Source organism: Amia ocellicauda, chromosome 12 (assembly GCF_036373705.1).
Source record: "Amia ocellicauda isolate fAmiCal2 chromosome 12, fAmiCal2.hap1, whole genome shotgun sequence".
NCBI lineage: Eukaryota > Metazoa > Chordata > Actinopteri > Amiiformes > Amiidae > Amia > Amia ocellicauda.
Genome location: NC_089861.1, coordinates 21,634,531 through 21,655,269, shown reverse-complemented (window position 1 = coordinate 21,655,269; position 20,739 = coordinate 21,634,531). Strand labels below are relative to the sequence as shown.

The window sequence follows — 20,739 nt, the reverse complement described above, 5'->3', positions numbered from 1 at the left end:
GGCTTCAGTTCCAGTTGAGGTCTTAATTGCTAAATCTTACAGAACGCTTTAATTAAACTATTTAGTAGATAACACTTTTTTTTTCATGTTGGAGTTGGATTTAGAAATTGGCACTCATTCTGCAACGTGAGGGATTTTCGAACATCCCCTGATTTCGATCCATTGTTTCAGAGGTGTCTGGACTGTGTGCCGCCCATGCAATGCAGAAAATTCTTATTGAGGGAGTGTCTGGCACAGTCCAATTCCCAACCAGTGTCTGTGCATCTTAAATAGGTCACCCTAAAGAGTTTGCTGCAGCTGTAAATGAAGCATCAACTCATTCAACAAGACAAGGAGAGGCTGAGCAGAGTTGTTTACGAAATTTCTTGAAAGAAGTATCCCTCGCTGCTTTGTTTGTGCAATTGTGGGGAAAATATCGTGACAAGATAATCGAGGACGGTTGCGGGTGAGGCTTGCACTTCTGACAGCGAGGTGTGAGAGGAGCGCACCGGCCGGGGCAGCTGTCATAGATTTCCACGATAGAGCCCATCACCTTGTCATCTCCGGGCCACGGCGGTCGACACCAGCGTGGAGGTGTTGTTGAGGAAGTCAGCTTGAGAAGGTTGGGTTGGAATAATAGAAAATATATATGTATAGATGCATCACAGCTATGTTTTCAAATATCGAGTGACACCATGAAACTGCAAGAGAATTTGGAGGGACTATGACATCACAAAAAGATCAATCAGGAAAAATGGAAAAGCACCTGGAGATCCTAAAAGAAGTTGGAGAAGAAATGGCAAACCTTTTGACAAAGTGTGTCAGACATAAGCAAATAACAGATACATTGAAAAGAAGAAAGGAGAACTATAGGCCCATTAGTCTACTTCCCATCTCATGCAAAGTACTTACATAGATATTCAAACATTGGCTTCAAGACACACTGGACCTCACCCATCCAAGAGAACAAGCAGGATTTAGGAGTGGATACAGCTCATATACCAGTTGTATGAGAAGTATTGGATGGATGCAGAGAATATGAGCTTCCTCTGTGCCTGGGCTTTGTTGAATATAAGCATTTGATTCAATATATACAAACTCAGTCATCAGAGCTCTAAGAAATCAAAACACTGAGGAAACCTATTCAATATATCTACAATAATGCTACAACTTCACAAAAACACTGACAATATCAAGATATGTAAAGCAGTACGTCAAGGAGACACAATCTCTCCAAAACTCTTCAAGCAACTCTTGACTTTGCACTGGGAGGAAAAAGGAATCACATTAAATGGAACTTATTTGAACAACTTACGCTTCAACAATGACATCAGCATGAACAAAACCACCCGAAGACCTACAGCTTCAAATTCAAGAACTCTCAGCTGCAAGCAAGAGAACTTGACTTCAAATGAACCTGAGCAAAACAAAACAAGTCACATTTAACAGCTTTGTTGCATCTAAGTAAATTGAAGTAGATCAATGGATACTTGAAGAATAAAGCTGTCTTCCTTGGACAACAAATCAGCACAGACGGAGATATTAGGGAAAAAATCAAAAGAAGAGTAGAAATGGTATGGGGTGTATTTGGAAGAAACAGCACACTGCTGAAAGGAAATCTACCCACTAGCCCAAAGAGAGAGGTATTTGATCAAGACAACACAAAGGATCATGGAAAGATTTCTGCTTGGAATAACAAGAGAGAAAAATGCATTCCCTCCTATAGCTTTGCACCTGTCATTACCAAACGTATCAGTGTTGTTGCAAAACACCGTCACATCTCCAACAGCGTATAATGCCTAACAGGATGCAAATAGAGGCAATATTGACATGGAGCACTGGGAGGAAATTATGTATGACCTTTCTGAAAATGCTCTTCTGCTAAATGCTAAATGCTAAATGCAGATCGGCATTTCACACCTTAGAATAGTCAAACAGAAACCCGTCTGATGAAGCTCAGATTGACTTACTGGCTGATGGTCCCTGTAGAACGCACACATACACCCAATCCAGAAACGGAAAAAGTGGAGGCCACATGTGACACCAGGGGATTTTAAGGTAACAGTTTGCCGGAGATCGCAGTGATGGTAGCGCAGGTAAAAGTCACAGGTGTGCGTGTGTAGCTTAACCCCAGGTTGCAGGCTGAGAGCTGCCAGCTCAGGAAACGTGGGCGGAGAACATCGAGGGTTTACTGATGAAACGGTTCAACACCTTGACCTTCACCTTTGACCTCTGTTTAAATATCAAAGCGATATTTAGGATAGCTAGACTCATATGTGCTTTATCCAAAAGCCTTCAAAATCTCTATCGGTCAAATTGAGATCAGACCTCCATACACACTACAGCAGCGATTGTATGGTGGGAAGATGTGGAGGAAGCCATGCATGAACCCTGTGAAGTCCCCTTGACCCATGACCCCTGACCTCTCCCAAATGCCATATGCACAACTGGCTCCTAACTCCTTACAGAGTGCATGGGAAATATTTTACAAAAATTTTAACATGATCATTATTCACAGCAGAGAACATTTCTAGAGAATTCTAAGTTCTAACTATATTATGATGCAATCATTTGATGAATGAGGGTTGTCTTGGCCAAAATGACCATTTATGGTTAGATTTATACTTCTGATTTGGTATGTTGGGATTAAACGGAAACATTTTGGTATGTAGAGTTTATTTTTTTTTAAATTCAAAGTTATTATTTTCTCTTTAGAGAAATAAAGGAAAATAAACAGGACAGACAGCAGGAAGTTAGGGTTGTATTAAATTTTATTTGGTCTGTTTCTTTTTTTCTTTTGTCTCATGGTCCACAGGTTATAACCAATTAAAATATTTTAAAACAAATACACATAAAAACAACAGAAATAAAGTTGTTTAGGCCCAGCCCAGTGCGCTATTTACAAAAAACATCAAGATGCACGATGAAGACACACTCCTCCAAAAAGCTTTTACGCACATTTTATTCATAAACATGAGTGGGGGGGGAATGTAATTAATGGAGTCATATTAACCAGGCTGTGAGAAGTTGCAACATATATACTTTATATAGCCTAGACTTTAGAATAAGAGAGAAAAAAATATATATGGAATGTTTTACCAACAGAAGTAATATTGTAATTCCCTAAAATCGATGGTTATATACAGAAACCGTCGACCAATAGCAGCCATCTTGGCTCCCATCAATGGGCTTCTACAGTCTGGTATTGGCCTCCGAGCGAGAATGATGCTCTTGGCACACACTTCAATCTGGGAGGATACCTCAGTCACATACATTAGAGTAGGGATGCCAGGAAGGGATTATTTTTGTATTTTGTTTAGGTCTGGTACAGCAGTGAGACAGTAAATCTAATGATCCTATTAATGATGTAACACAAACGTCAATCTTGGCTTCTGTAGTTCCAAAAGATGGGAAACAAGGACAATTAACAGTGGAGAGAGATGCATCTATTAGACTTCAGTATTTTTATTTATTTACTTTTTTGGCATCTTGGAGCTATGGAGGAAGAAAAGTAAGTAAAATAATTAAACAAAATAGAAAAAAAGCAGGTCTAAACCTGGCAACATTTGTCCCCTACAAGCACCCATACTTCAGTGTTAGAAACTCCAGTGAAGACCAAAGGGGGGGTGAAACAAAAACAAGTATCCTGATTGCACTCTCCCGCTCCCTTTTCCAAACCCACAGCTGTAGTCCAGTGTGAAAAGTCTATAATACCTTGTTCAGACTTTACTAACAAAAACAAAAAATGCTACGGTTCACAACAATTGAAGAATGAAAAATGAATTTCTAAAATAAGGTTTCTAACCTGCCACCCCCCCACAATGTAGACCTTGGGATAGAGAAGTTTGTACTTTTTAAACATTTAAAACTTTTCTTTAATTTCAATCATTACCTTAAATGGCTTAAATTAGAACAGCTCCCATCTTTAGCTATCGCGAAGCTTCAGATACCTAGAAAAGTAGTATGACTGCTGGTCTCCAGGACCAAGAGAAAGAATTAAACTCTTAAAGTGACACTGTACAAATAACTGTGAATTCTGTCTGGACCTTAAAAGTTGGTTTAATAGTGAGATTTAATGTAGAGGTGCAAAACAGCTTTTAAAAGGCTAAAATAGACAATGCCAGCTGTTCAACATCACCCCCTTGTGGGGGACAGAAACAACTGCACTTACAGATTAAGTCAACAAATGAGGTGGACTTAATTAGCCAAGTTCAAGGTTGACAACGTGGAGATGCCAACAACATGCTGCCTGGCTTTAAGACATTTATATTCAGCTCAGGTTTGTGCACCAACAGGCTGTGTCTGCATTATGCACAAGTCTTTCATTTTAAAATGTCTAAAATTGAACGGTCACAGAATTATGAATCACGTACAGACTTAACCCCCCAACTCCACCGGAAAACCAGCTGCATAACACTGTGGAATTTATTTAAAACTATCTATCTATCTAGCTATCTACGGTTTGTGGTATCTGAGTTAAGAGCTGTGGGTCTCCCAGTGTGCCGTTCACGTGAGGTAAATCGGCCCAGTTGGAATAGTGCCGCATTAGGGGATGCAGGAGCAGCCTGGTCAGTTAGTGCTGGTTCACAGGGATTTAGACATCCAGCTGATTACCGCGGTTAGTGGTTCAGATAAGAACTGACCGGTCTGACGGATGAAATCTCAAGACTACAGTGCGTCTATAAAAAGGAATAAAAATAATGTTTTTGACTTAAAAAAATAAATAAATAAGAATCTGTATATAGCTATCTTTCTTTCAAATGCCATTTATATGATCAAACTCTGCTGGATAGTTTAAGTCATAAAGGAACGGATTCCAGTAGAGCACAGACATCATTGTTCTCTGACACGTTTACCCATCGCTGCGGTGTCAGTGCGCCACGCGGCACATTTAGGATTCCTAGATTTCAGTATATTTTTTTTTATATTCCTCTCTTTCTTTTCTATGGATGACTTCAATTATACCATTCAACACTCTGCCTTTGTCTGGAAGATCAATTTCATCTTCCCGGCGAAGCTCCAAGCGTGGTGAAATGTCAGGGTTATTCACAGTGATGGTTTAAGAAGCAACCACGGGGAGAGAGAAAAATACAAAGTCAAAAATCTATGAAATAATAAGAAATACAAAAAAATAAAACAGCCATCCAAAAATGAAATGATTTTTCCTGATTTTTTTGGGGACGTTCTCTCTTTTCAGACCGGGGGGCTTCGAATTTTGAGAAAGGCAGTCGTGAAAATGTCAAAAGCAGTTATATAGGCCAGACATTGGAAATCTGTTGGAATGTATTAAAACACTGAAACCTTTTTGGAGTGTAAATAATCAGTTAAGTTTCAGGGACTTTGAAAATAACTTTAAACACCCATTAAAGAGCAACCTGAACTTAACAGAATAGGAATAAGGGAACACGTATTGCTTGCTTCGTCCTCCCAAACTTAATGACGGATTCACCTTTGTGGACAAAGAGAGCTTTCAGGTACTCACCGATTCTGATACGAGACGTGTGCCTTCATCTGAACTTGTATTATACTTGATTAATAGTATCTATTGATTATGAAATTGGTTTCAAACATCTTGAGGCACCATCTTTTTAGTCCTTTATATCAGTAAAGAGCTGGCTTAAGAACAGACCTGCTCTCGATCGGATTGGACACTCCAGTGTTTGACTACCTCTAGCTTACATACCAGATCAGGCGAGACAGAAATGTCACCACCTGCCTCTAACGAAGGTCAGAAAGCTAAGACAGGGAAAAGAAATCATAGAAATGGTAGACCCCGAAGAGATGGAGTGAACAGAGAGAGGACAAGGACAATGGAGGAAAGACGGTCACTTCTGTGGATCCCACAAAGCCACGACCCCAGCGACAACGCATGCACCTTTTTCTGAAATTCCCAAAGCAGGTGCACGTTTCCAATTTTCAATACATTAGGGATTTCCCTTTACTCTCTTTTCAACTCCCAAATGACTCGCAGTAAACACAGCCCTGGTCATCCACAGGTGGAGTGGAGGACTGTCTCAAGTACGCAGGCCGAATTGGACCAGTGCCGCTCAACAGGTTGCTCCCATCGGTTTTCTAAATGTGTGAGGTAGCACAGAATGGCTTAACAGGTGGCTCTTACACACCCAAACAAGCACTGAATCACAAACTGCATCTTCGCTCTAGGAGTTTAACTTCCATGAATGTATTCCTGTTGCTGCCGAGTTCCCTTTATCCTCTGCCGTATTTACCTATGGATCGGATATGTCCTCCGCAATGATTTACCTACTTATTTTGCTTTCCAAAGAGCTTACCAAATGTTTGGAGTTGTCTTCCAGCTGTAGCCCACTGTGCCTAAACATAGATGTTCTTTGATTTGTAAAATGGCTGACTATTATTTTCGTGATCCTTTTCACAATAGTCAGAACACGATCCGTCGTTAGCTCCTTCTGCACTCGGGTCGCAGCGATATTCTCGCTGTTATTTTACAGACGTGCAGTTTGAGAGAAGCATGCAGTATACTGTATTAGAGCACCTTAAACTGAAATTTGTTCACTTCTACAGACTCCTCAGGGGTCAAAACAACATTGCATGCAAGTGTGTTGAGGGTCTATCTTTTTTGGAAACCCGGTTTAGTTTTTCCCCTGTGGAACAACGAGATGAATGACAATAAACCGAGGAACGTTTCTCCATGGTTTGGTTAAGATCACTATCTGTCCTAATCCGGCCTTTACATTCTCCCATTGTCGTAAAACACAATGGTCTTTTAAAACTCCCGCCTGTCTCCTGATCTTTAAGTGCACCCCCATCCCAAAAATAATAAAATAATACAAAATAAAAAAGAGCAGCTTAAACACCAGACTGGATGAAATGCTACAATGAAACAACTGCATCTAAAAATAAAAATAATAATAATTAAAAAAAAAACAGTACTGTAGAGGAAACCGATTTAAAGATCGTAAGCTTGTCTCGGGACATTAATGAGATTTTTTTTTTTTACGCCTTTCAAAAACGTCTACCCTGGAGTGCAACGCTGAACGATTTCCAAAATATGCAAATGCTCCCCTTCCCATCCACCACCCCGTACCCACACGCTGTAACGCTGCTCAGATGACGTTACAAAATCTATTCTCTGACCCAGCGATTCCTGCCTCTCATGCTAAGCCTTGAGGGAAAAAGTATAGATTCTCCACGAGGAGAGCAACCTGCAGTGACAGAACTAGTGCAAATCAAAGCAGTAGTCATGTGACCACCTAATGGAGATTTTGTTTTTGTGTGAGCATCCGGAACTTGGGATTTAAAAAAAAACACAGCAGGGGAGCAGTGCAAGCTTTATCGGACGCACTTCACTCACGGCATGTTATTTCAAAAGGAAAGAGGAATTTGACCCGTTTTGGGAGCGAGTGCCAAAGTGATGTGAAGTAGCAGACCAGCCCTGCAGTATAGCACTTAAGTGTAGAGCAGTGTTCTTCAAATCGAGTCCCGGGGAATCACAATTAACTTTAAAATGTCATCTGCATTAGACCTAGCAAAAGAAAGGTTTAATTGTTTTTGTGTAAGCTACTAATTAGAGCTGAGGGTAGAATGGATTCCAGAAGGGACAGATTTCAAGAACACGGGCACAGAGGTTGGAATATTCAGAAATCATACAGAAACGTGCTCTGGCAGTCAGTCGGGAGGCGGGTTCAAACAAACAGGGAGCCCTATAGGGAAATGATGGGTCTGACCTCTAGGGGTCAACTTGGGGAGGCGGGAGAGCGTCAGATTCTTAAATCCCAGTTTGATTCCCATAAACAAGACCGAATCAAAACGCCAGGAGTTACATTCCTTGTTTGTTTTTCTTCTGCCTCCCGATGGCTTGCGGCTCTTCCTTGACAAGAGCTGTGGGATGGGCCTGCGAGCTTCAGATGGTATTGCATCCAAAATGTTGTTAAAAGAAAACTTCAGGTGAGCAAGCCCCCAAGTGTGTGGGTGTCCCGTATGGATGGATTTCCTATGGTGCAGCCCCTTGATGGCAGTTCTAGCTTGGACATGTGCGTTTCAGGTGGAAGTCCAGAGTCTATGAACACAAAGGCAAAGAGGCTCTCTCGTTTTCTTTTGTTTCCCCCTTCCCTTCCGTGAGAGGACTCACCCAGACCTCCCCCGTGCCCTCCCAGGTTCCCCGGGGCCGGATGAATGGCAATCCTCAATCTCCGAGACATCTTAAGAGATGTTATTTTGTTTTATGTTTTTCAGAACTTGTCTTTCTTGACCTGCGCTGGGGATTTGCTCCAGGGATCCTGGCCCCTCTTCCTATGACGCTGTTCTTTGGTGCCTCCTGAGGCCAGGTCCCTCAGCCCCACCCCCCAGCCCAGGTCAATGAGTGGTGATTCGGCTGGGGGGGGCGCTACCCTCAGAGCCCCCAGGGAGGGGCTGCCATGGGTGGAGCAGGGGGCGGAGCGGGACGTGGGGAAAGGGGTGGCGAAGGGGTCGAAGGGGGATGGGGGCTCGGGGGTGCAGAAGGGGTCCCCCTCCCTCAGGAAGGGGTCGCAGTCCGGGGAGGGGAAGGGGTCGCAGTTTGTGAAGGGATTAGTGGGGGACGGCTGGTAGCCCAGCGCGTTGCAGAAGTGCTCATAAGGTCCCGGTGTGGCCGAGTTCACCCCTCCGCCACCACCGGCGGAGATGAAGCTCCAGGGATCGATGCGGGGCCGCACTGGGGAGGGACGGGGCCGCGGGATGACGTTGACTTCCAGCCGCCGGGTCTTGGGGCTCCAGAGCCGGGGGTCGGGCAGCAGGGGGAACAGTGGGGCCCTGTGGCCCTCTGTCTCAGCGCCAGCAGCCGGGCAAAGAGGGAGGTCCAGGACTGCAGACAGACCAAAGAGACAAAAAGTCAGCAGCAGATAGTGACGAATAAACAAATACACAAAGGGAAATATATAAGGAGCTGGAATTGAGAGGGAGAGAGAGGGAGTGCGAAAGGAAGGAGGCAAAAAAAGGTATATGAGAGAGAGAGAGAGATATTAAGCAAAGGGAATAGGCTGGAAATTGAGGAAAGAGTGAGAGGTGTAGTAAGTGGGGGAGAGGGAGGGAGAAATGGTGTGTGACTGAATAAGACCAAGGAGTTCAGAACGTGAGACAGGGCCAGGGGGGATAGGAGTCAGAAAGGGCAAGGAGTGGAGTAGGGTAGGGCTGAGAGAGAGATCCTGGACACATGCTGAACAGTTGATCGGGCAGCTGTTTGGGCTATAAAAGTTGGCGGTGGTTTCGGTATGTGTGTTCCATGAGCGTGCAGTTGGCCGGCCCTGGGGGACTCGGCGGCACATAATGAAATCTCTATGCGCTATAAAACCATGTCGGGGGGCTCAGCTCCCGTGTGTTCTAGCAGTCAGCACTCTTTGGTTACAGTTCATGGCAGCTAAGAATCTCAGTGCATTTCCTGTGGATGAGCGAGACAGGCCATGCACACAAAGCAAGCTGATTCCCCCCCTCTTCGGCTCTTTATATTGATTTACTTTTTATTACTTAATTTTCCTTTTTATTTGTAATCTTTAAAGTAGTACCATGAATCAGGATAAACGAATACATAAAAGGGAAATTAGCGGGCCCTGATCCCATTTTGTTCATCATTCTGAGAAAACGGCAGAGCAACAGCAACGTGGGAAGGCCAGAAGCAGCCCTCCGAGACCGTGGAGGAGCTCCCAGGCCCCTGGCCAATCACAGGAGGCTATGTTGCCCAGCAAGCCAATGACCCCCTGGCTGGCTCAAACCCACCCAATCCCGGTGTGGCATGCTGAAATACCTTGCCATGATGAAATACCAATATCCCATAATTAAACTGTATTTTAGTACAGTAATAACCAGTTTAAATCCGGTCTCAAATATGGTTCTTCTTTTGTTTCTTTGGGAATATAAAAGTCGGAATAATGGTGTAAAAAACACACAATATAAACAACAGATATCCTGTACAATATACAGTCTAAACAGTGTGAGACCAGTATAAAACTTATAAAAAGGAAAACGTACACTAAGTAAATGTTAGATACTGTGAAATTTATGTTTAGCCTATGCTCATTGTTTTGGTCTTGTTTTCAATTTTATCTTTCTTTGATAATTTAGACGGTGGGGAAAAAAGTGATACAAAAAGACAATATTGCCCAACTAGGTTTTTTTTTTAATGACTACCTTTTGTAATACTTTTTTCTATATTATAGACTATAGAAGAGTGATTAAAGCACTTGAAAACAGGCCAAGCTAGCCCTTCTTTCTCCATGATGTAAGATGGAAATTATGGACCACCAACATATTAGATGTTGGAAAACATTATAAATCAAAAAATCTTTCATGTTTTGAAAATGTCATATTCAAATCTCAATTGCCATTGACTACAGAACAAATTATAACAGTTGTATATGGGGGGGATAATACATTCAAAGATAAGCTGTGACACTGACATTTTCAAAACAGCCAAATTTTTCTTATACTTTGTTTGAAATAATGCATAAATGCATACAAAAATCTATCCTCAGCCAAAAGCCACCACTTGTCACTCGCAAGAAAGGTGAAGTTACAGTGAGGGAAAAAAGTATTTGATCCCCTGCTGATTTTGTACGTTTGCCCACTGACAAAGAAATAATCAGTCTATAATTGTAATGGTAGGTGTATTTTAACAGTGAGAGACAGAATAACAACAACAAAATCCAGAAAAACACATTTCAAAAAAGTTATACATTGATTTGCATGTTAATGAGGGAAATAAGTATTTGATCCCCTATCAATCAACAAGATTTCTGGCTCCCAGGTGTCTTTTATACAGGTAACGAGCTGAGATTAGGAGCACTCTCTTAAAGGAAGTGCTCCTAATCTCAGCTCGTTACCTGTATAAAAGACACCTGTCCACAGAAGCAATCAATCAATCAGATTCCAAATTCTCCACCATGGCCAAGACCAAAGAGCTGTCCAAGGATGTCAGGGACAAGATTGTAGACCTACACAAGGCTGGAATGGGCTACAAGACCATTGCCAAGCAGCTTGGTGAGAAGGTGACAACAGTTGGTGCGATTATTCGCAAATGGAAGAAACACAAAATAACTGTCAGTCTCCCTCGGTCTGGGGCTCCATGCAAGATCTCACCTCGTGGAGTTTCAATGATCATGAGAACGGTGAGGAATCAGCTCAGAACTACACGGGAGGATCTTGTTAATGATCTCAAGGCAGCTGGGACCATAGTCACCAATAAAACAATTGGTAACACACTACGCCGTGAAGGACTGAAATCCTGCAGCGCCCGCAAGGTCCCCATGCTCAAGAAAGCACATGTACAGGCCCGTCTGAAGTTTGCCAATGAACATCTGAATGATTCAGAGGAGAACTGGGTGAAAGTGTTGAGGTCAGATGAGACCAAAATCGAGCTCTTTGGCATCAACTCAACTCTTTGGAGGAGGAGGAATGACCCCAAGAACACCATCCCCACCGCCAAACATTATGCTTTGGGGGTGTTTTTCTACTAAGGGGACAGGACAACTGCACTGCATCAAAGGGACGATGGACGGGGCCATGTACCATCAAATCTTGGGTGAGAACCTCCTTCCCTCAGCCAGGGCATTAAAAATGGGTCGTGGATGGGTATTCCAGCATGACAATGACCCAAAACACACAGCCAAGGCAACAAAGGAGTGGCTCAAGAAGAAGCACATTAAGGTCCTGGAGTGGCCTAGCCAGTCTCCAGACCTTAATCCCATAGAAAATCTGTGGAGGGAGCTGAAGGTTCAAGTTGCCAAACGTCAGCCTCGAAACCTTAATGACTTGGAGAGGATCTGCAAAGAGGAGTGGGACAAAATCCCTCCTGAGATTTGTGCAAACCTGGTGGCCAACTACAAGAAACGTCTGACCTCTGTGATTGCCAACAAGGGTTTTGCCACCAAGTACTAAGTCGAAGGGGTCAAATTTATTGCCCTCATTAACATGCAAATCAATTTATAACTTTTTTGAAATGCATTTTTCTTGATTTTTTTTGTTGTTATTCTGTCTCTCACTGTTAACATAAGGAAAAAAAAAAAAAAGCCAATCAAATGTGACTGTAGTCTTTCCTGGTTGGTTGATTCAGTCCTTTGATATTTCAGCAGGCCGGTATATTTCAGCACTAGCACCACCTCTGTGGGGAATCCTGGTCACATTTGGCCCACATTAGACCAGGCATTTGATTGGAACCAGTGCTTTCTGGGTTATACCGCAAACACTCAACACAATTTTAAATTAACTGAGATTAGTGTTTAATATTGCCTATACTACCCAGTAACCAATAATAATAATAATAGATAGTTAATAGTTTCTCACCTAGTTGAGAAGACATCAGATCTTCACTCGGCCTCCTCCTCCGGTCTGACCCTTGACCACATGGGCTACACATAAGCTCCCCATTGGCTGGAGGTTCTGGCTTGGTCCCCTCGCCCTCAGAGGTCCATAGCAGGTCCTGACTGGTCTGGGGGTATTCATGGCATTGCCGGTCCCAATGATAGGGGGGCGGCGGTAGTGGGGGAGGGTGAGGAGGAGGAGAATAAGGGGGAGGGGATGATGGGGGGGAAGGGGATAAGGGGCCGGCTGGTGGCTTAGTCAAGTCAATCGCGGCTGGCGGGGGGAGGGGGTCCGGCAAGGCGAACGTGATCAGGTCCTCCACCGTGGGGGGGTTCAATGGAGGGGCACACGTCTCCTCTGGCTCCAGGGTTGGGGGTGGGGGATTCCGTGGGGGCACTTTGGGGGCAGCCTCCAGGGAGCGGCCGAGGGCGATGGAAGCCAGGAGGTTGCCCCCACCCAGCAGAGCCCTGTGAGTGCTCTTCAGGACTGCCCCGCTGCCCCAGTCCAGCCTTGGAGAGCCCAAGGTGGGGGGGTGGGGGTGACGGAAAAAGGAGCCGTCCTCCGAGCCAGAGTCTGACTGACCTGTTCTGAGGTGGTCCCTCCCAGAGAAGCCTGAGCAGGAGGAGAGAGAGAGAGGGAGGGAGAGAGGGAGAAAGCAAGACATCAAGGACTTTAATTGGAAAAAACTTGTGTGTGTAAATGCTTTTAATACCGAATCACAGAATATTGGCACTTTGTTGTAGCACAACTTGGGATCATGGGAAAAATATGGGTATGCACATGTATATTATATAACAAAGGGAAGCCTGGGGTTTGCAGTGGTATTGTCACAGTAATGACAGCTTTCCTCCGATGTTAATTATAACTATTATGACGGTTAGTGGGAGTGCACTTTAACTAGGAATAATACCATTCTGGGCCAGTGGGGATGCGGGGGGTCGGTGTTCTTCAGCCTCCACTCTGGAATGGCAGTTATCCTCCTCTAGAAGCCGAGTCCTGACAGACGGACAGTTTTTTTATTTTTAATCATCATTATGTTGAGTAACTACATGACCAGATTAAGAACCAATGGATTAAAAAAGGAAAAAAAAACTAAAAAACAAGCTCATTAATGTCTAACGTGATGAGGCCCTGACTCTCAAACTGGCCAATGACAAGACCGCTTCTAGCTTGTTCATCCAATTACATTCCATGAAGCAAGCCATGTGATTGGTCAGCAAGTCCTGAGTACTCATCCAATAGAAAATGTTAAAACAAAAATCAGTGAATGAAAAAAGCAAAAAAGCAGACCTGGGCAGGGCCCTCCTAACTAGCACCATGGACAAAACACTGACCATACTTCCCCCCGCTAATATTGTGTACAAAACAGCCCACGCTGCACCCCCCACAGCACCATGTACAAAACCCTGGCAGCCCCGCCACCAACATCGAGGATCAGCACCCCAACTTAAAAAAATCGGACAATACACCCCCCTACTCCAGCAACGCAGAGAAATTGATGGCCCCCCTAATATTACAACTGGCCCCAGACAGGTCCCCCCAAGGGTCTAGAACCGCCACTGGACCTGGGGTCAAGTATGATTCAAATTACAATAAAAACAGCGTACTAGGCTGCAAAGGATCAAATGTTTAATGACTTTTGGACTGTCATTGAACTGATAATTTTAATAGATCAATTATATGAACTAATTACAAGTGTAAATCAACCCGATGTCTAGAAGGAAGACCCAGGGGGTCAGACAGGGATTACCTGCTGTCCTGCGGGCTGAGGAGCAGGTGTTTGGAGCTCTGAGGGATCAGACGTCGCTCTCCATTGGGGTTTTTATTGGACTGGGTGTCCAGGGGCCACATTGAGCTCAGACCCCACATCCTGCTGTTCTCACTGGGGCTTACTGATGAGAGTCAAGGGCCACAGTCAGTCAGTATGCTGTCACAATCCTGTGTGATAAAAATCACTGAGAGCAAGTCGTTATTTATTTATTTCTAATTAAAATGCAATTAGGTGGATTTTCTCTCAACCACTCTTTCGTTTCTCGAAAATAATTCTGCTGTAACACACTGGCTCTGCTCTGCATTAACTGATTAGTTTAAAGAGCATCCTTTCAATGGAAAGAAACCATTGAATGTGATTTGTTATCAGATCTGCATTTGTGGGCAGCAGTGTGTGTAGCAGTGTGTAGCTCTGGGCTCTGGAGTGGAGGATTGTGGGCTCAATCCCAGTTGGGGGACACTGCTGCTGTACCCTTGAGCTACACTGTACCTAGATTGCTCCAGTTCAAACCCAGCTGGATAAATGGGTAATTGTACAGAAACTATAATGGTGATATACTGTAATAATTTTTAATCGCCCTGGATAAGGGTTCCTGATCATAAATATAATAATAATAATAATAACTGAGGACATTGTGTGGATTAATTTAGCTTGAAAGACTGGAAGAGAGTCAAAAAAGTTGTCAGAAGTTGGTGTTTGACAGATCAATCACTTGATTAGAAAGGTGTGAATTTGCTCTTTAAGAAAATAATGACAATTCAATGAGTGAGACTGAAGGATCTCAAAAGGAAAATATTTAAATCTGAAATTGAGGAAAACACCCCCTCTTGTGGTCCTTGTAGAGGAACTGCACCATTACTGGAGGAAAAATAATGCAGCCAGGGCAAATTAACTTTTGAAGTTGGAGAAGAGGGCAGTGGCCATGGGGTTCAAAGAGAATTGAGGGAGGGAGAGGGGCATGGGGGGACAGAAAGAAGAGGAAGGGGAAGACTCACACTGTATGGCTCTGAAGCGAGGGCCAATGGAGGGCGAGCCAGAGCCCAGGTCCGGGCAATTTTTCCTCTTCTCCAGCCCTGGCGACGCCTGCACTGTGATCTTGTGAATAAAGTCTGTATTCAGAGAGAGAGGAGGGAGAGGGAGAGGGGGAGAAACTGGGATTACTACAGTGACTGAGACAGACAGAGTCAAACCAGAGACAACTGGGACACAGAGAAAGACAGAACGCAAAGAAACCAGACCAGAGAGAGAGAGAGAGAGAGAGAGGGAGGGAGGGAGAAAGAAAAACCAAGAACAACTGCCAGAGAGGCAGAGTGGGAGAGCGAGAGAAAGAGGGAAAAAAATGATTGCTGGGCGCGACTTTGAATCTTATTCAATAGGGCAGGGTTTTTAACCCTGGGTGGCCCAGCAGGATTATTAAAAAAAAAAAAAGTATCCAAAATGAAGCCTGAAGGAGGTAAGAAAAGAAAAGATATAGATAAACTTTGTATGCAGGGCTGATGGCCTGTAGCCGCCCAGTTCGCTCTGCTGACTCGGCTATGGGAGTTTGGAGGTTAATGTCCGAGGGTGGCGGCTCTGTGCCAGAGAGGCCACACAGGAAGCTGTAAGGATGGGCAGCGGGCGGGCTAGCCAGCGTGTCCCATCTATTAACCCTGTGACCTCTGTGGCCTGGGCCACAGCCCCACACCACACTGCTCTGCACACAGACGCACGCATGCGCTTCACCTTTCTCTCTCACTCACTCACACACACACACACACACACACACACTCGCGCTCACCCCAACACCAGTCTCGCCACACACTGGCCTGCCGCACGCAGCCTTGCTTTTCTTTTCTGCTTTGCTTTCAGATCTTATAAAGCACCAGACAGGGACACAAATGGTCCGATTGATTATCTGGTGTTAAAAATTCCCCTATTCTGTGTCTTAATTGGACCTTCTTGATTGTCAGCTGTAAAAGCAGCTGGAGCTCAGATAGTGCCTAAATTAAACATTTAAATGAGGACTTTTGAAAAAAGGCAAAAAAAAAAGCATATTAAGATTACAAAACTGAAATTGGATAAGTTTCCACCCCCGAGTTAATACTTGGTGGAAGCACCTTTGGCAGCAATTTCAGCTGTGAGTCTACTGGGATAGGTCTCTACGAAATTTGCATACCTAGATTTGGCGATATTTGAGATTCTTCTTTATAAAATTGTTCAAACTGTCAAATTCCTTGGAGAGCGTTGATGGACCGTAAGCTTCAAGTCATGAAACAAATATTCAATTGGGTTTAGGTCAGGGCCTCTCAAGGACATTTACTTTTTTGTTCCATAGCCACTCCAGTGTAGCTTTGGCTGTGTGCTTCAGGTCGTTGTCATGCTCAAAGGTGAACTTCTGTCTCAGTTTCAGTGTAGCTAGTTTTCCTCAAGGACTTTTCTGTACTTTGCTCCATACATTTTCATGAGAAACATCCCTATAACATGATGCTGCACCACCATGCTGCAGAGTAGAGATTATGTTCTTTGGGTGATGTGCTTTGTTGGGTTTGTGCCAAACATAAAGCTTTGTATTTAGGCCAAAATATCCATTTCAGTTTTGTCAGACCACAATACTTTTTGCAAAATGCCTATAGAATCTCCAGAGTGTTTTCTTGCATACTTCAAACAGGATTCAGGGTGGGCTTTCTTGAGTACCATACAGGCCAGGTGTGTGGAGTGCTTGGGACACTGTTGTCACATGCACAATTAGACCAGTCTTGCCCATAAAAGCCTGTAGCTCTTGCAAAGTTGTAATTGGCCTCTTGGTAGCCTCTCTGATCAGTCTGCTTCTTGCTCAGTAATCTAGTTTGGAGGGACGGCCTGATTTAGGCAGGATTTTGGTGGTGCCACCAAACTTTCCAATTCTTAATAATAATAATAATCTCTTGAAAGCTTCTTGATGCTCAATATACAGAAACTGATTACATTTCCCTAAAATCATGGGACTCATTACAGTTTGACACAGGTTGAGGCCACTTAACTTAGTGTGTGATTTTGCAGGTGATTGGTTACACCTGTGCTAATTTAGGATTGCGATTACAAGGGGGTGGATACTTATCCAACCAAGCTATTTCAGTTTTTATTGTAAATTAACTTTCTACAGATTGTCAAGAATATTTTTTCATTTCTAAGTTGTGGGGTAGGAGGTGTAGATAAATGGGATTTTTTTTTTTTTTTTTTTTTTTTAATACATTTTAATTTCAGGCTATAAGGTAACAAAAGGTGAACATTTTTAAATGGGGTGTAGACTTTCCATAGACACTGAATATGATTTATTTAAGTAATTGAAGGCCCCTTTCAGGATCAAATATCCCAAAAGACACAAGTCACTTCAGGACCAGGGTTGAAAAGAGCACGGCACCTCTAACATCACTGCCGAGCTGCATTTTGATGTTCATCCCTTTCCTTCTCGCTCTCATCCCTGTGACAAACTAACCCCCTGAACCCACAACGCAACCTGTGGCTTTGCTGTGTGCTAAGAATTCAGGAAAGAGAAGAGGGAGACCTTAGAAGAGGGAGAAAAGAGCAGGAGAGGGGAAAGGCACACCGGGCTCACCCTGGGGCATGCTGATCTTCTCCCCGTTCTTGACCTTAAGCTTGTGCTTCTTGAAGGTGCCCTTGCGCTTCTTGACATTGGGCTTCTCCTGGTTCATGTGCAGGATGAGCAGGCTGAGCTCCCTCTCGAACACGTCCTGCTCCCACTGCGCCAGCTGCTGCTCCCGCTGCCTCAGGAACTCCTCGTGGGACTTCTGCTCCAGCGCGGCCCGCTTCAGCTCCTCCTCACGGCACCGCAGCTCCTGACACACACACACACACACACACACACACACACACACACACACACGAGACAAGGACACGGGCAGAGACAAACATGCAGAGATAAAGACACAGACACCAACAGAGACATACAGACAGATTGTGAGATGGATTAATTTAAGATTCAATTAAAGATTGCCTTTGCTTGGATATTACTTCTGCCAAATTGGGGGGAATATGGGGGTTACTGGAGATTCTAAGTGAACCATTATCATTATGATTATTATTATTATTATTAAACCACTTAGCAGAGACCTTAGCCAACGCAAACTCCATTGTTTCACAAACAACGTCCTACATCAAGACAGTATTACCAGGTGTAAATAAAAACAAATAACTCTTCAAGTCTCCCTCTCTCCTACCTTCTCCTTGGCACGCAGCTCATCAAACATGCTCTGGATCTCCAGCTTCCAGTCGTCCTGCAGCGAGTGGAAGGAGTCCTGGGGCATCTCGTCGCGGACCTGCTGCTCCAGAGTGGTCAGCTGGGACAGGATGGAGGCGAAGCTGGGTCGCCGGTGGGGGTCCTGGTCCCAGCACTCTGTGCGCAACAAAGACACAGAGGGGTCACATTTCACTGAACCCTTCACATTGTCCATACAATTAACCACTGATACAGCTGGGTTTGTACTGGAGCAATCTAGGTAAAACAAGGCTGAACTATACCACAGCAGTGTCCCCCACGATTGAACCCACAACCCTCCGCTCATGACTCCAGAGCCCTGACCGATACTCCACACTGCTGTTAATGCAATAGATCACAAACCAGTCTTTTCACAACCCCTCCCCCCCCCCCAGCGGACATTTCCTTGAGTAGACACTCAGTCTCAAGATGTTCCACTCAACTCAGCCAATGGAGGTCAGGAGTGATTGTGACCCTTCTCAAGCGTGATTTATGTAACAGAATCGCGTAGTTTCTATTTTTAAAGTGTACATCTTATACTTTTTGTTTAAATACAAAAATAAATCTCTTCATAGTAATTTATGAAGTGACTTGAACGAGGTTTGAGAAATTACTTTGTAACAAACTTTAGATTTTTCCACTCAATGTCTGTGTGCTGCTGCTGCTGCTGATGGATTTATTGGCATATTTATCTCAAAGCAGCAGCCCCCAACATGTAGAATTATCCAAAACAATGCATTGTGAAGTATATGAAACTCATGGACGGATGGATGGGTGAACGAAGTCTTACCGGCCATGAGCTGTGCGAAAGGCTCGGGACAAGTGGAAGGGATGGGGAGGGTGAGTTTGTTGACGGCTACCCCGTAGGCCACAGCCAGGCCGTCGATCCCTCTGTAGGGCACCTCCCCAGTGAGCAGCTCCCACAGCAGGACTCCGTAACTGCAACACAGAGGACACGGCACTGAGATGCAGGAGACACCACTAAGACTCGGCACTGAGACTCACAACACACACAGTCAAGAGACACACAGAACCCAGCACCGAAATACAGAACAACGCCGAGACACAGGACGGAGACAAACGCCAGACACACACTCCTGCTGATCCAGTTAAGGCTCATTTCTATGTGTGGTGAGCAGGTGTGCGTCTGAAGAGACCAACGTTTTACAGGCAAGGTCTCACTTGTGAAGTTTTTAATCTCAGAGCGACCTAGTAAAACAAGGCTTAAATAGAACAAATATTAAAAACCAAACTGTATGTCGGAGGGAGTGTAAGAAGGAGAGAGAGTGTGAAAAGGACAGAGAGAGAATGAGAGAAGGGGGGGTCTTGGACAGTAATCCCGGGACTGACCATGCTAGCATAGTGCAGTGAGAGCTACTGCCAATTACTGCCCAGCATGCAACAGCAAAACCACACAAGTGGCCCAGTTTAAATTAGGAACTTCTTAAGTAGGGTTTGCAGACCGGCAAGCTTTTTCTGGTGCCGGATACAGGGATTTAATTATGGCCTGGGTGTTATGGCTCGGCAGCAGCTCAGCTCTTTTCTCTTTTCCGTGCCGGGGTGGAGCTACAGGAGCCCTACAATGTATCGCGGACCGAATATAACAAAAAGTAATACAAAAACAATTACAATTATTTTTTTAAAGACTAACGAGACCGGGGAGGATAAAGAAAAGGAAGCTAAAATAAAGAAAGAGACGACCTTGAACGTGAATTCCGAGTTGGGCTGGAATCGCATGTTAGAAGTCGTTCGTAACCAATGCATACGCTTCTGTTTTTTTAGATCTATAACGTGTAATTATATTCAACCAATTTACTTGAAGTCCGCCCTTGCTGCCACGCTCCCAGTGCAGGAGCGTGATCATGCAGCCTTCTGCTTCGCACTCCAGCTGAACGCCAATACACGCCAAGCTTATTTATTCCTCTAACTCCTCCCAGCTCTTAAAAAGTGGCTTAGCCAGGACCATTATCTGTTCAGGTCTAATCTGGGTCCGAGGGTGCAGAACACAAATTAAACTGGAGTTGCAGAGCGATTGTAACTGTTACTTGCCCTACATATAATATGTGATTTCCATAAAATGGTTGTTTAATGTGACATTTAATATAAAAAACACATACATTTTGTAGGGTGCAAGTGGGAGCAATACTGGGGTATCTGTGGTAAGACAACCAGGCTCAGTTTGAGTATGAAAACATTTTATATAAGCCAAGAAAGTGTACAACCCAAAATAAAATCTTAGTGGTCCACAGAAAGAGTGGTACATATTACAAGTAGAATGTAAAGGAAATGGTAAATAGTATAGTTACTATTTTACAAGCAGTAACTATAATAACTTCTTCATTTATTAAACTTCTTGGCTAAAATATAGAATATGCGCCAGAAAGTACAGGCTGTGCACAATGACATCTGTATAATGAAAAGTAATTAGTCATTTATAGCAAATAAAGCT

General features: G+C 44.0%; 1 protein-coding gene across 1 annotated transcript in view; it reads right to left on the bottom strand.

The window, feature by feature from the left end:
- Positions 1-2,732: 2,732 nt before the first annotated feature.
- Positions 2,733-20,739, bottom strand: part of LOC136764567 (mitogen-activated protein kinase kinase kinase 11) — a 33,308-nt gene continuing 15,301 nt past the window's right edge. The window contains exons 3-10 of the mRNA XM_066718734.1: positions 19,081-19,229; positions 18,253-18,428; positions 17,631-17,871; positions 15,052-15,165; positions 14,036-14,177; positions 13,196-13,281; positions 12,268-12,897; positions 2,733-8,797 (exon numbers count right to left, since the gene is read on the bottom strand). Coding sequence (XP_066574831.1) covers positions 8,187-8,797; positions 12,268-12,897; positions 13,196-13,281; positions 14,036-14,177; positions 15,052-15,165; positions 17,631-17,871; positions 18,253-18,428; positions 19,081-19,229 — 2,149 coding nt within the window. The 3' untranslated portion in view covers positions 2,733-8,186. The remainder of the gene's footprint in view (positions 8,798-12,267; positions 12,898-13,195; positions 13,282-14,035; positions 14,178-15,051; positions 15,166-17,630; positions 17,872-18,252; positions 18,429-19,080; positions 19,230-20,739) is intronic.